The sequence below is a fragment of the Athene noctua genome, chromosome 7 (genome assembly GCF_965140245.1).
Source record: "Athene noctua chromosome 7, bAthNoc1.hap1.1, whole genome shotgun sequence".
Taxonomy (NCBI): domain Eukaryota; kingdom Metazoa; phylum Chordata; class Aves; order Strigiformes; family Strigidae; genus Athene; species Athene noctua.
In genome coordinates, this window is record NC_134043.1 from 22,067,929 (window position 1) to 22,082,767 (window position 14,839).

At 38.4% G+C, this 14,839-nt stretch overlaps 1 protein-coding gene across 4 annotated transcripts in view; it reads left to right on the forward strand.

Moving 5' to 3' along the window:
• Positions 1-14,839, forward strand: part of CERS6 (ceramide synthase 6) — a 128,884-nt gene that overhangs the window by 81,210 nt on the left and 32,835 nt on the right. For all 4 annotated transcript variants that reach the window (XM_074910679.1, XM_074910680.1, XM_074910681.1 and 1 more), the window contains 2 exons: positions 7,676-7,726; positions 11,359-11,451. In XM_074910679.1, the coding sequence (XP_074766780.1) occupies positions 7,676-7,726; positions 11,359-11,451 (144 nt within the window). The remainder of the gene's footprint in view (positions 1-7,675; positions 7,727-11,358; positions 11,452-14,839) is intronic.

Genomic DNA, 14,839 nt, shown 5'->3' on the forward strand with positions numbered 1-14,839 from the left:
GAGAGTAAATATTTTGATGGTTAAACCTGGTAAAGGGACTGGTGACTGGCTGATCAGAGCAAGGTGAGATGCAACACCTTCTCCAGCTGGAGTGTTCTTCACTTCTGTTCAGTGCATGTGATGCCTCAATGTTAGGACCCTTTCACATTTTCTAGGATTATCTGGGGTTTTTGCAGTCTTCATTTTCCACATCATTTGGAAATTGAAATTACGTGTTTATCAGCACAAGACATAAACACCAGATCTCTGTACATCATATTTTTAAAGGGAAAAGTGGACGTATGTGGTCCATGGAACTTACTCTGCCTTTCCAGAGATCATTTTATGTAAATAAAACCAAACCTGAATTAATTTTTCTTCTAAAAATATTTTTGTGCACACACATGTTTGCATTTGAAATGTCAAGTGCATCTTCAAGTGATTGTTGTTAATCTTGTCCTTTTATGCGTCCTTCCGTATATTTTTATAGTTTCCGATTAGTAGAAATATAATTTTTAATTACATTTGGAAATCAGCAGTGCAGATTGCTGAGAGGAAAGGCTGAGCACTCTTCATTGCAAAAGCATTTTTTCCCCTAACACCTTGTTTGTGCAGACACAAAACACTAAGCTCTAGAGAAAAAAAACAGTTCTGCAGAAACTTGTAACAGCTTGCTTAGTCACAATATATGAGAAGAGAACCTCAGGAGGTTCATCAGCAGTGTGTCACACTGTCTTCAATTCCATTGTCAGCTGTCCCAAGAAATATGAATGACTGCTTGGGTCTGTGAAGAATTTATGAAAATGGTATTCCTGGTGTGAGAAGCAATTGCATCCCCAACCAAATCACTGGTCACTGGAAGGAAGAACACGCAGCAGTTGATGTAAAATAGTAGCCACAGATTTTTTTCATTTTGCTGCGTTCTTTTTGTTCCTAGCATGGTGTTTTGTCAGACTTTGTGGGTAGAGGGAGGATACTTAATTTTGATGTGTAGGTGACTAAACACTGATGTTTCCAGAGAGTCAGTTTATTTCAAAGTTCAACCTGCTGTAAACAATACCAGCCAGTGCTGTTGGCATCATTTGCTGCTAAGGTTGTGCCCTCAGGGCCTGTCACAGGTGGCCTGTAGAGACTGGAAGCTCATGTATATTTTAAATCAGTGAGACTTTAATATGAGAAATGCTTAAATAGTAGCTTAAATAGTACATGGTTCAGATCCTGTCTTATCCAGGTTTTTTTTTTTTCTGAGGATAAAAAGAAAAAACACATTTTTAGGTAATCAGAGAAAGTTTCCCAGACATCATAAATCTGAAGTCCTTGGAGGCCAGGCAAGCTTAGTAGAAGGTGATAGAAACTTTGAAAGGCTGACTCAGAATGTTCTGATTATTCCCTTACAAATCTTCTTCTAAAAATCAAGGAAAATGAGGAAGAGTTTAATTTTCTTTCTACTGGAGAGAAAAATGCTGCAAAATATTGGTACTTGTGAAAAGGAAAGGTCACTTTCTGTGACTTGCAGAACTGTGACAACAATTAATACCAAAAAGTTTTTCTGTAGTTAAGAGGAAAAAAAGTGTATCAGTTTGTACATTATATGCAGGAGCAAATGTTTTCATGGATATATACTCTCCTTAAGAGAGAAAGGCTGCAGTAGTCTACACTACGCTGATCCCTATTGAGCCAAGTAAGAAGATGATGAAGGAAAGACAGCATCACTGTGGAATTTGCATCTAAGAGATAGATTTACTGAAAAATCTCTTGGTTTTACCATAAATGGATGGTCTTTTTTATACTAAAACGTATTGCCCCTGGCATGGGAAACTACAGAAGGATGCTTTATGTGCTGCCTCATAATCTGACTTTTTCTCTAACATCAGCAGCCGTTCAGCATACTGTGCCAAGAGGATGCAGGTGTTGCAGAAAGAAAAAAGAAAGCAAGCAATTTAAGTAATTCCCCTCTAAGTGAGTGCTTATTCAACCAAGCGATGTGCAAGAGGACTGCATATTGATATATTGAAAAAGAAAAAATTGCTATAATCCCTAGCCATAATTGGGAAAAAAGTGAACACTGAGATACTATTTGATTTACTCATGTAGAAGATCAAATGCAAAAAACCAGCCCACAACCCAACACCCCAAAACAACAGTTAATTATGACTAATTGTCCTTCTGCTGATGTTATGAAAGGTGCTGTTTGCTGAAAGCCGTTAATTTTCGGTTCCTTGCTAATAAAAGAGGTGGAAAGTGTTAAATATTTCTGTATTTTGCAGTCAACCAAAAGACTGTAGTCTCCTCCTTCCCTGCTGTTACAATTGTACTTTTAGGTAGATAAGCTGTAAAGCTCAGAATATGGCAAGATGTCGGACCACATGAGCAGGAGATGGTGTTTTGCTTGCGGTGGGAAAAGGCAGCTGCTGTTGAGGAAAAGAGTATATATGTCATATGTCATACGTGTGTATCAGATAGCGAACATTAAGTCTAGGGGTAAGAGCAAATTGCACACAGCATTTGGGGGCCTAAGTAAACACTAACTAAGAGGAAATCTGGCCTCAGTTGTACCACTTGTTTCCATGAAGAGCAAGGACCTGTTCTAGCTTGATGAGAGATACAGATGCTGTGAAACATCTTTGCCCATATCAGCCCAAAATAAATAAGGTGGGTAGAACTTTGCCAGAAGTATGTATTATCTTGACTTTAATTAATAGTGCTAATTTCTGTTCCACTTAATATTGCTTGTAGCTGTTGGAGACAAATTATGTAAAGCTATATCTAAATACATTAACCAAGCCAGATAAAATCTTGGCCTTTTGAGGTTGCAGAGACACAGCAAATGCTCAGGATTTCTATATTGTGATGGGTTTTTTTTTACAGGGTCAAAAGTTTCTAACTTCAAAAGCAACTCAATTTTTTTTTTTTTTAATTTTTTTTTTTTTTTGTACTGATGCTGTCTCATTCTGGTTTGAAATGTGGTTTTGAGCATTTTGTGAGATGTGGGGTTTCTGTCACAATGTTCCTGGATTTTTACATGCTGTATTCTGATAAAAACAGTAGGCAGATCATATTTCTTTATCTGCAGGAAGTCAGAAGGTATTCCTACTTATCTGGGAATTTAGGAAGAACCCCTTTAGGAGTTACAACATGCCTGTGTGGTTCTGAGAAAATTGGGTGCGTAACAGCTCATTCTAATACTCCAGACTGCTAGAGCAGAAGCCTGCTCTATGGAGAGCTGGGTTTTGTTGTCATGAGTCTTAGCGATGTACTTCTGAAAGTGTTTCTTCAATATGTTACTTGTTTCAAGTGTATAGACTGCAAAAGGAAAAAATGAGTGCCAGCAACAGTGTATTTGGTTTTTGCACATCTCTTATTTATTTATAGGCTCACGCTTCCAAGGACAAAGCAACACCAGTGCTTGTGGGTACAACCTGCATATTGGGATTTCTAGTTGTGCCAGGGATGAGCAAAATTGACTCAGTTGCTGATATAGCAACTTGCAGTGAGGTGAACTGTGGAAATAACTTTAGCTGCCAAAAAGCAGTTATGCAGATTTATGTAACCTACATGTATATATATTTATATTTACAGACACAAGCTAATTCTATAAAATGTGGGTGGAATTCACTCACACCTGTGACATGCCTGATACACACACATCTGATGGCTGGCTTGCTGACAGAATGGAAAGTACTTGCTTGTGACATGCGGCTCTCATCCGTCTCTTTGAAAACCTAGCCTGTGGCCTTCATGTGTTTCCTGTAATCAGTGGGTTTTGCTGAGTACATGTGGAGGGTATTCTTAGTTATTTTTATTACTGTATGATGAACCAAAATTTACCTTGTTATTTTAAAGTAATACTTCATCAGATGCATCTGTTGCCTCCCTGGTAAAATACACAAAAAAATACCTTTCCATCACATCAGCTGTCTAAGGAACTGATCACAAATGGAAGGTTTTTTTAGTGTACTTTTTTTTTTTTTTTTTCTCCATTTACTATCAAAAACCTGACATTTCACATACTAGATACTAGCAGCACTTTGAGAAGGACATGCAGACTTTCATTGCTATGGAGCTTCTGAAAGCCAGGGCCTAATTAGAAGCTTTCTCTAAAGATAAGTGAATGGGACAAGAGATGCAGATCAATCTGAAGATTCTGTCTAAGCTTACAGACATCTCAGATCATTTGTTCTTTTTTTTTTTTTTTTTCCCCCAAGTCCTCAGTCATTCTCTTGTCTCAAGAGAAATTTTATTTCTGAAGGAGTTCTTCAAAGTTACTCCCTTTAATCACAGAGTTGGAGAGAAGTTTGATGGAGCTTCTGACAGATATTCCTGTAAGAAAATGAAAATAATAGAGATTTGTTCCTTAATAATGTAAATGACAGCAGATTCAACAGCTGTTTATCATCCTCCTCGGTCATTGGTACTGCACTGATTAGGCACTGCATGGAAGTGTGGTAAAGCTTAAGTTTCCATCTGAACTTCTTTATGTTCTCTGTAAGGGAGGGTGCCAGCATTGTAGGACTGGTGCTTTGTGCCTGACATAATTGGTACTGAATTTTTTAGTATTCTGTTTCCAACTTAAGAAGGCCTTTTTTGTTATCAGGATCTTTGCATTTCCTCTCATCTCCAGTCCCCACAGGCTCCTCCCTTCCTCAGAGATTATATACTGAGAACAAGAAGTAAAATGGAAAGACAGGTATTCAACAGGCAATGAAAGCAGTAGCATAATTTTTATGTTCATCAAAAAAGGATCTGTTGCAAAGCCAAGTCACTGACCTTTACTCCCCGTCCATCATGGGACTTTTCAGGAAGATCTGGGCTCTGCTCCACGGTGAGTTTACATGGTGTGAGGAAGTTCACTGATGTATCCTGTGAGCACACACAGGACCTAGCTGAGCCCTGAGAATGCCGGTATTAGGTCCTTCCTGATTAATCCACCCTTCACCAGTGTGTCTAGCTGTCACACTGTGGACTGTGTGGGCTTTTTTAGGATTCTCTCCTTCCTGCTGAAGCCTGCACAGAATATCCTGCAGCTGTGAGGTTCACAGAGGACTAAACAAGATGCTTCTTGCTCCAACGATAATGATGGTCTACATGGAGAAATTAGGTTCAGTCTAGGACTGTGTTCAATCATGGAGGTCAGAGGGGAAGGGTGTGCTTAAACCAAGTTCTTTCTCTATCTCTTCCCTAAAACCCTCCAGGGCAGCATAACCAAAGTCCCCTGCTGCTACAGCTGTTAGAGTCAACTCAGAGATGTCAAGGGGAGAGGAGACTGTGGAGGAAAGAGGGGTACGAAGGTGGTGTAGGTGCCCTGTTGTCTTAGCCACTGTTGCCCACAGAGGATCCACTTCTAAACAGCTGCTCAGAAGCATTTTGTTTGAGATGGCAGCGTGGCTTTCTGAGCCTTATGTGGCTCAGAAGAGGCAGATGTTCTGCAGTGTGTTGGTGTTTGAGGCTCAATGCATATATTATATTGTTTGTCAGTTTGTGGTATCCTTTCAGGCTTTCTGGTTATGGGTTCCTCCAGTGAGGTTTATTTTATTTGGCATTCAGCATTTTAGCTGCACATAAGTCTCTGTATCTGTAGCTCCTACAGCAGGCATCTCTCTGAAGAAGCCTTAAGATGTCATAATATTTGAAAGAGAAAAATGAGCATTTTTTGCTAGCACCTGTAATTTAGGTAGCAAAATAATCGGGTAGGAAGCACTTCTTATCTCTTGATGAATCTGATATGAAAGACAGTTACAGCTTTTCAAACCTGGCTAAAACTATGAATTATCATACAATATTTGAATGGATCTAATTTTGGCAGCTGTCACACAGAAATATTTTACGTTCTCTATATTAGTAACACCTGCAGAGGGGCTGTGGACCTTTTTTGTTGTGTGAAATGAGGGAAACAGTACAGTAACTACTGTGGAGATGTTTGAACAAATAAATTGCTTGCATGAAATAATTATTCATAATAGAAGGAGAAGTTTGGATGGATGGACTTTAATCACTCTTGCAGCATCCTTGCGAGAGGCATATCAGAAACTGTAGCAGCTCTGTTACTTCAGTGTTGGTATACTGCTCAGGTTACTGTAAAAATTTATTCCTTGTCATTTCAGGAGCACTGGGGGTATGAATGTGAAAGTTTTATCTTTTTTTCTGTGTGAAGGACACATTCAAAAAACTAGGAAGAGCCTTGAGTAATCATATTACATTACTGTTAACAAACAAAGGCTATAAGGACCTTCTGTAAGACAAATCACAATTAGAGCTTAAGTATCAGTTGGAAATTGGGCTATAATTCTAGCATTTATTCTGGTTTTTGATACGGTAAAAATCCTTCCTAGCTAGCCTGATTCTCAGCCTGACGCTTTAACATTCTGCTTAGTGTTTATTTTATTTGGTTTGACACTCACCCATTGTATTTTGCATGAGTTTATTATTATGCTTTGCCTGAGCTGAACTGCTCCACCTGATGGTGAAAACGAGAAAATGCCGTCTCTCATGCAATGAGGATTTATATGAAAAAATGTAATCTAGTGGAAGCATTTAATGCTGTAACGGTATGTGTGCCTTAATCCAGGACACTTGCTAATGATGTTCTGCCTCCTTTATATTTGGAGGTGGAGCAGATAAGGTTATGTAAAGGAGTTGCATAAAGATCTTCGGTTGACAGTTTTCTTCATGTTTCTAGGGAGATAGCCAGTGGGTGGGTACTTGTATTCTAGATATGTGCTTCTCAGACCTGAGATGCAGCTGTGCTTTGCAAGACATGCTTATCTGAAAGGTGTTGTTCCTGCTCATGAACACAAAGGGAAGTGTGGCTGCTTGGTAGCTGTTGATTTTGTCATGTTTCTATTACCCGATGTGGAAATACTTAATGGTTGAGTATATTGGGTAGAAGAGCTTGTCCATATGGTATTTTCTATCTTGAGTTCGTTTAGTTGCATAGAAAAGGAGGTAAAAACTAAAGAAGTCTGAAAAAGTCAACTACTTAAAAGATTTAAAAGTTTCTCTTGTGGCATTGAAAGATAATTAATCACATAAATCTTGTTCAAGCAGCAAAGAAACAGGAAGTATAACAGAGCTGCATATTCCCAAGTCTTTTAGTTTGCCCAGCTTTTTGCAATGCAAGAGTCTTTAGGTGCATGCTACAATAAATGTGTCTGGCACCTTTCACATTGCCCTAGAATATCAGAGTATTTATGTGTGATATCTGTCATCTCAGGATGGTCGTGTCTTCAGCCAGGAAAGTAAAAGGTATGATTTGCTATCTTGAGCTGATGTGGCTGAAATGAAGGATGGATCCATGGATCCTGTATGGAAGGATGCATATATGTAACAGCACATGCAAGGAACTAAGTTCTTTAAAGTATTTGAGCAGCCTAAGGCCAAGATTACTATTGACACAGTAATGTGAGATCTGACCACTGGAGAACAAGTTGATTACCTTAGGCCTGCCTTCCTGCAACAGTAAGGTCATGCTGCACCAACCAGAAGTCTCTGTGAACAGTCAAGTTGCTTCTTATTCATACTGTGAAATTTTGAGGAATCTCCTTGTTGTATTCAGTTTTCTTAGACTCTATCAGAAATTGCAAATTTTAAGCTGTTGCTGTAGTTTTTTTTTCATTCACTTCTATTAACCAAATACACTTACATTGCCCAAAATGGTGTGTACAGACTTTTTTTTTTTTTTTTTTCCTTTCTCTCTCAGACACCCTGGCTCTGGAATACCAGACAGTGCTGGAACGGGTATCCGTATCAGGTAAAAGTTACAGTGCTGCCTAAAACCAAAAATGACATCTCTGCAGAGCTCTGTTTTTATTATGGTTGGAGATTTGTGGCAGTATGAGTGGGCTTCTCAGCATTTCAGAACATTGCTAGATGCTCCCTGTCTTGCTTGAGTTCAAGATGGGGAAGATGAATATAGCTGTCACACCTGTTTTGAAATGAAGCACAAGATCTGAAAACAGATCTAGGAAATCTAACTGTGAAAGCAGATGTCTGCAATGGCAGTAGAATGGTCATTTTTTTTACAAAGTTCTGAGGGTACGGTAAGTTTTAGCAAAGCCTCAGATTTGACAGGTTGGGAAAATCCAGTATAGTTTTCATAATTGTTATTCTGCATACAGCATGAGACTTAATCCCTGGCAGTTGGTGTGATCAAAGAGGAGACTGAAGAGAGAAGGTGTGTTTCTCCTTTAGGTACTTAAATAGCAGCTATCCAATCCTTGCTTCATGGAAGCTTACAATGAAAGAAGGAAAAATTAATGAGAGAATTGAGAATGGTTTAAAGTCTCAAGTTTTCAGCAATGTCTGTATTTTCATGAATTCAAAAAGCATCAGTGTTTCTCTCTGCTCTAGGTCAAAGTATATAACAACTTCAAAGAAAGGACTTAAGTCATTTATCTTCTCTACTAAGGAGAAAAACACCACTGTTAAAGTAAAAATGGCCTTTCAGGTTGCGTCCTGCTGCACTCATTCCCTCTTTTAGTCCTCAAAAAAATTTTGCTCAAGTTTGAAATTTGGTTTCCTTAAAACAATCTTCAAAAGAACGGTAACAGTATACTCCTTACTGCATTGCTAAGGTTTTAACTAGTTCCAGGAATATTTAATTCTGAGGTTCAAGATCTGGCCATCTTTCACAGCAACATAGTTGCTCCAGTGATGTGCAGAAGCTGCAGTAACACCAGGATTAATTGTAACCCTACAACTCCGGCAACTATTCTCTGCCAGGGGAAGAAGGAGCAGGACAAGTGAAAGGAGGAAGGTAGAAATTTTATCTATCTGGTTGAACAGTGGCTTCCAAAGTTTGCAAACCCAAAGAGCTTTGAGAAATCTCTCCTCTGCTTTCCATTAGTCTGTGCTACTGAACATAGTTCAAGTATGGGATGTATTTAAACAGAGCAGTCAACCTGCTCTAAAGGATTCAATGTATTTTTCAGAAAAAAATAACTCCTGAACTCTGTCTTGGCTGTACCACTGCCTCATTTTGCCTCCTGATCTGATAGAAGTAACTTTCAACATGGATGTTGTGAGGATCGGTGATTTAATTATCAACAGTAAAGTAGCCATTTTGAGGAAAAAGTATCGTCAGGCATATGGGCTGGGAGTAGACTTTGAAAACCCTTTTGGGAAAGCTAAGAGCCACCTCTTCTCTTAATACCCTTTGCATAACAGGATACAACAAGAGATTAAAGTTGTGAGGTATAATTTTTCCTTTTGTTATAAATTGGAGGTAACAAAAGCTTCTAATGTGACCTAGTAAGATGGTCTTAAAAATTTTAAGTTTTGAGGATGACTTTTGGTAGCTTTTTTAATTAGTCTGAATTCTAATTCTAAACATGATCTTCTTTAATTTTATTTTTTTTCTTTAAATTCAGCATCCAGGAGTCACAGTAGGAGTCATTGAGGCATTGTACTAGCTGTTATCCAAATATAATTGACATTGAATTCCAAGAGCTCCAGCAAAGAGTTTGCAATTTAGGGAGTCTAACCAGTCTAGGGAATATTGGTTTGGGTTTGTTTTTTTTTTCTTCTAAAGGTCAGGGATAAAAAAAAAGATGTTATTTCCAAACTGGAAAGTATGAAGAAGAGTATTGTCTGAAAGACTTGTGAATTCTCTGTGACAGTGAACAGCCCTGAACAGGCTGAAAAGGAGAACTGTGTTTAAGTTTGAATGCTACTGTTCTTCAAGGTTGTGTATCTGTTAGAAGTAGTTCAGTGAAGATAATTCAGTAAGAATGACCAGAAATCTTGATCTGAGAAAGGTTGAAGGAATTTGATCATTAGCCTCAAGAAATAATTACTTCAATTCCACCCAAGGGCTGGAGGGTGAACTGAATAGCATCAGGGAAGCAGCAGAAGAAAATTCAGTGGGGCAAGTGTTGACTCTTCATCCCTCAGAGATTTTAGGAACAGTCGTTTGTCAGAATTGATATGGCTGCAGTCACTTGTGCCTTTCAGTCCTGTTTTCCATTTGGTGACAGAACTTACTGTATCTAAAATCATGCTACTAGTGCAGAGGGTTCATCAGAAAGCAAATAATCAAATAAAAGTCATTATCAATGACTATCCATTGTCTTGGAGATAAAAATGTCTACTGGGTGCTAATCAGGTAAGTGCTGGGTTTTCAGTTTGGTTTTGTTTTTTTTTCCGTAGGTAGATAAAATTTCCTATCTCGTTTGCTACAAATCCTCTGTAAATTACTCAACACAGCATTGCAGAAATCCATCTTAATTTACTGTAGATATAGTCACACAGATCATTTGGGTGACGATTTGCTTGTAAGCACAGAATAGTCCTATTGGAACTGAAACCTAACATTTAAATGAAGTTAAACACACGCTATTGATCCTTTCATGCAGGGAAACCATGATATATTTAGAATCACCCTACGTTATTATATATGGGTTTAGAAATACTAATGCTATTGTTAATAAAGCAGCTGACAATCTTAATTGTTTTACTAGAAATTTTCCCCAGTGAGTTCTCCTGCAATAATGAGTATAATAGTTGTGGTTCATTGCTAGCTCATGTTCTCTTCCTTTTTTTTAATTACACCTAATTAAAAGCTTACTGGCAGTCTCACTAAATCAAAAAGGGATTCAATTGGCCCAATAAATGGCTTTAAAAGATTGGTTTTGAGTGTACATATAAAGCATAAGCATATGTCTATATTTAAATAACCCACACAGAGCATTCAGTGGGCATCGAAGGACTGTTTTTCAGCTGCAAAGAACTGGTCTGCAAAAGGGAATGGGAATAAAAGAGGCAACTGAAATGCCTCTTGCCAGCAGAAACAGCTCATGCCCTGCTTGCAGGGTGCATGGTTGTACCAGTGCAAACTGCTCTAGAGATGGTTTATCTAATCCCTCAGAAGATGCCCTCTGGAGCTTCTCCTGTGCCAGTGCCCCTCTATCATCACGATGGAATATATAACTAGCAGGGAGGCACAGTTGCATGGATATTATAGTAGCTCCTAGGACTGACTCTCTTACATACTAGCATTACTTTTCTCTAATCTGCTCTAGCATTGTTTCTCTTGCTCAGTTTCTTATACTGATGCATAGCAAGAGGTTTCAAGCAGTCTTTCAAAACAGATTTATGAGTACTCAGAATTTAGTTTGTTCTAGGTTCCAAATACACAATCTATTTTTTTTTTTTTTATTATTACAATACTGTCAAGATTAAAACATAAGAGGAGGGTATGTTGGGGAGCTTTATTTTTCCAGAGCCTTCAAAGTTTGAAAGAGGCAACCATCATCATTTTGCTTACATAGGATGCTCATGTATAATTCAGTAATCCCCCTGTGATTAACCATGTCTCCTATAGACCTCGGCTGCCTTGTGATATCAGTTAGACTCTATTAACCTTTTCTCATCTCCATCTTTCAGCCACTGATGCCTGACCTTCATTATTACTACATAGTTGAATTGTCATTCTACTGGTCCTTAATGTTTTCTCAATTCATTGACATCAAAAGAAAGGTAAGAACAATAAGACTGAAAACATGGAAAGCTTTAAGCACATATCTTTCTTGCCTTGAGGAATACCTGTATTACCTGTGCAGTGAACTGGAAATGTATTCTTTCTAGTCACCACCCCTTGCAGATATTTGTCCCTGAGAAACTGGTGTTGAAGTCCTTGTCTTACTCTGTTCCTTGTTACTATATGTGGGTTTATTCTGTGCATGGAAAGAAGAGCCTGGAGTAATCAAATACTCAAGAAGTAGCATCAGCCAAAAAACCCTCAGCTCTCATACAGTGCTAAAAAAGTAGCTAATAGATGTACTGTTCCTTCTAAGAGTTAAATGATGAATTATCAATGACCGAGCAAGACTGCCTCATCACTTCGGTAAGATCTATGAGGGCTTTCAATTTATTCTACAAAGGGATGGTAAAGCCAGGGATACATTTAATATTAAAAAGTGATGTTACATTTAATCTTACCTCTACAGTTATGAATTTTCAAGTAACTGAGCATTGCTATTAAGGGGCTATTAATCAAGAAAATAAAACTCTGGCCGGATAAAAACATTTTTCCAGTATCAGTAGCAACCTGTTCCATATTCCTTCATCCAAGTTCTCTCCTCCAAGGAGAGTGCTGTCCATTACAGAACAGGCAGCACGACAGTCATTCTGTAATAACAGTCCATTGAGCTATTCTTGCAGGGTTTTTTAATGTTGCAAAACTACTTGTTTAAAGCATTTGGAAGGATTTTATATTTTTATGTGTCTCCTTCTCCTCCTAATCATTTAATTAAATGATTGTAGGCTATGCTAATGGGAAAAATCCCTGTTTACTAGAATTTTAGCAGAAGCGTAACTCTGAAAAGATAAATAAAGGATCTGGTATGTCCTGAATAAATTTATCTGCTATTTGGAACACAGTGTGCTCCTAGGAGTCTTGTGTCAGAGCTACATATATAGAAAAACACCTCTCTATTTGAATTTCCAAATTTTCCTAGAAGTAGAAATCTCAAGAAATTGAATTGGATGGTAAATTGTAAACAAACCAATCAATTTAGGATAAAGGCATGCAAATCCCATGCTTACATTGTCTGTAGATGCTAAACATTCTGTTAATTGTGAGCTTGAAATGAGTAAAACTTCACTGTTTCAAAAAACAGATACAAAAAAACTGCTCAATGGAGCTGTATGATAGTGGAGGTAAATTTAAATCAGGAGTAGCACTGACAAATACAGATAAGCTGCAGGTGCCAGCAGTACTGAATAGCCATTTGACAATATATCAACCAAAGCTAAACTTCTGCAGCAATCTTACAGATTTGTTCAGGTTATTGCTGCAGAAATGTATTGTGTCTCACTAGTCCCCCTACATTCATATTCAGCCCTCTGCATTGTGCCATTGGTTATATTTTATTTTCTTTGTGTACCTCATGAGGGAGAGGAACATGTAACATTGCAATCGCAACAGTACTCCAATTTTGCAGTACGATACATCTTTAAAGAATATTGAATTGATTCCTGACTAGTTGCTTTGCTCATGTGAAAAGTAGTTGGAGGCTACCTGAACAGCACCTAGGTTTAATGCTGAAGTACGCTTCTGAAAAGGGACACTAGGATGGTCAGTAATACCTTTCTCATTTAAGACATTTCATGAACAAATGCTGTAGCTTTTTCCCTCATGACTTGGAGAGTTTGTTCCCGTTGGTGAGCTGAGCACAGAACTAAAGCTTGATCCTGTCCGTAATACAGGTGCAAGTAAACAATCGTTTGCAAGTCTGTTTCTCAGTTACATATAAATGACTGGTTATCAGGAAGACTTTGCAGAAGTCTACTGTGGAAGGTGGGGAAGTGCTTAGCTAACAGCTAACACCCCTGCTGCATATTTGCAGTGCTTAAACCCACAACACCTGGTCAAAGCAGTGTCCCATGCATTGCTGTGTCTGAGAACATCCAGTGTCCAGCAGAGAGCAGGAGCACAATATGTGTAGTGCAGTGATAGCAAGTCAAAAGCCTTTCATTATAAGCACCCTGCAGGAGACGGTAGAGATGCCATATTTATAAATAACATATTAGATCACTGACCAATTTGGAGTGTGGAGACAGTTCTTTTAACAAAAATGCTAACTAGGAAGATCAGACTGGAGAAATGTAGCCGTGTGCTGGTGTCACACAGTAAAACTGTTCTGTGGCCAGGGGTGAGTGCAAGCTGTCAAGGAAACCCACAGGCTGAAAAATGTTAGCACCAGGAGCTTACAGCAGTTGACAAAAAATACTACAAGCTTGACAGAGACATCAGCTCTTGCAGCACCATAATAGTTCTCTTTTAAAGATTAGGTTGAGTGTAAAAAATGTGGAAACTTCATGCAATGTGTGAAATGGTGCCCATATTAAATAAGGCTCTGTTTAGCTGGAGAAGCAGGAAATTTGCCAGCTAATATCAGATGCTGTCATTATACCTTATGACATATAGAGCAGATTAACAGTTTTCAGCCTGAGAACTGTTCTCAGCTTTAGCAACCTGTTGATGTTTTCATATTACTATGAGAGGAATACTTTTATCTAAGTCTTGGTTATCGTTTTAGATACTTTAAATTCAGCAGTGGCTGTGTTGTAGTCTGGGATGATCAAAAGTGCCCTGGCAGCCTTGTGCACTGCAGGAATTCAGGCAACTGCTTTTATGCTGCTGGGTTTCTCTCAAGGTGAGGGGCGGTAGGCCTTCTCTGAAAGCACCAGCCCTCAGCACTGGCCTAACTCCAACACTGGTCTTTTACTCACTGTAGCTCAAGAGAAGTGTACTTGCTGCTTTCCAACTCTGTTTTATTCTTCTCTAATAGTAAATTAATTACTTTAAAATGACTTCCACTTGGTTTGCTGACTTTCAAATACACGTTTATCTTTATTTAGGTGTTACAAATTCCACCAGATATCTTTGACTGGTTGAAGAGGTGTAAGCAAACTAGGCTGTTGCACATACCTACCATTGACATTAAGTCAGCGAACTTTTATAGTTTTGTAATGGCATGTTGTTTGCTTCATAAATATCTACTATGTTGCTGTAATGATGTTCTGCCCTTAAGGGTTTTCATTTTCAAAGACTGCAACATGGTATGGTATGGCTTTTTATCATCTCTGTCCAGTTTCCCATATTCCTCCTCTGTTAAACACAGAAGAAAAATTAGGTCAGGGAACTTTGTTACTCTCACAAATCCCTGATGAGTTTTAAAAGCTGTGAGGTTTATTTACATGCTTTCTGGATACCTGAAGTATTGTTTGACAGAAAAATATTTGACAGGTGTATTTAAGGGAATGTATAACGTTTCTAGTCAATCAGTGTGTTAACAGTTTTTAGAAGATCTGGGAGACCTTTCTGTATATTCACACCTTCTAGTTCCAAGCATTTGGCAAT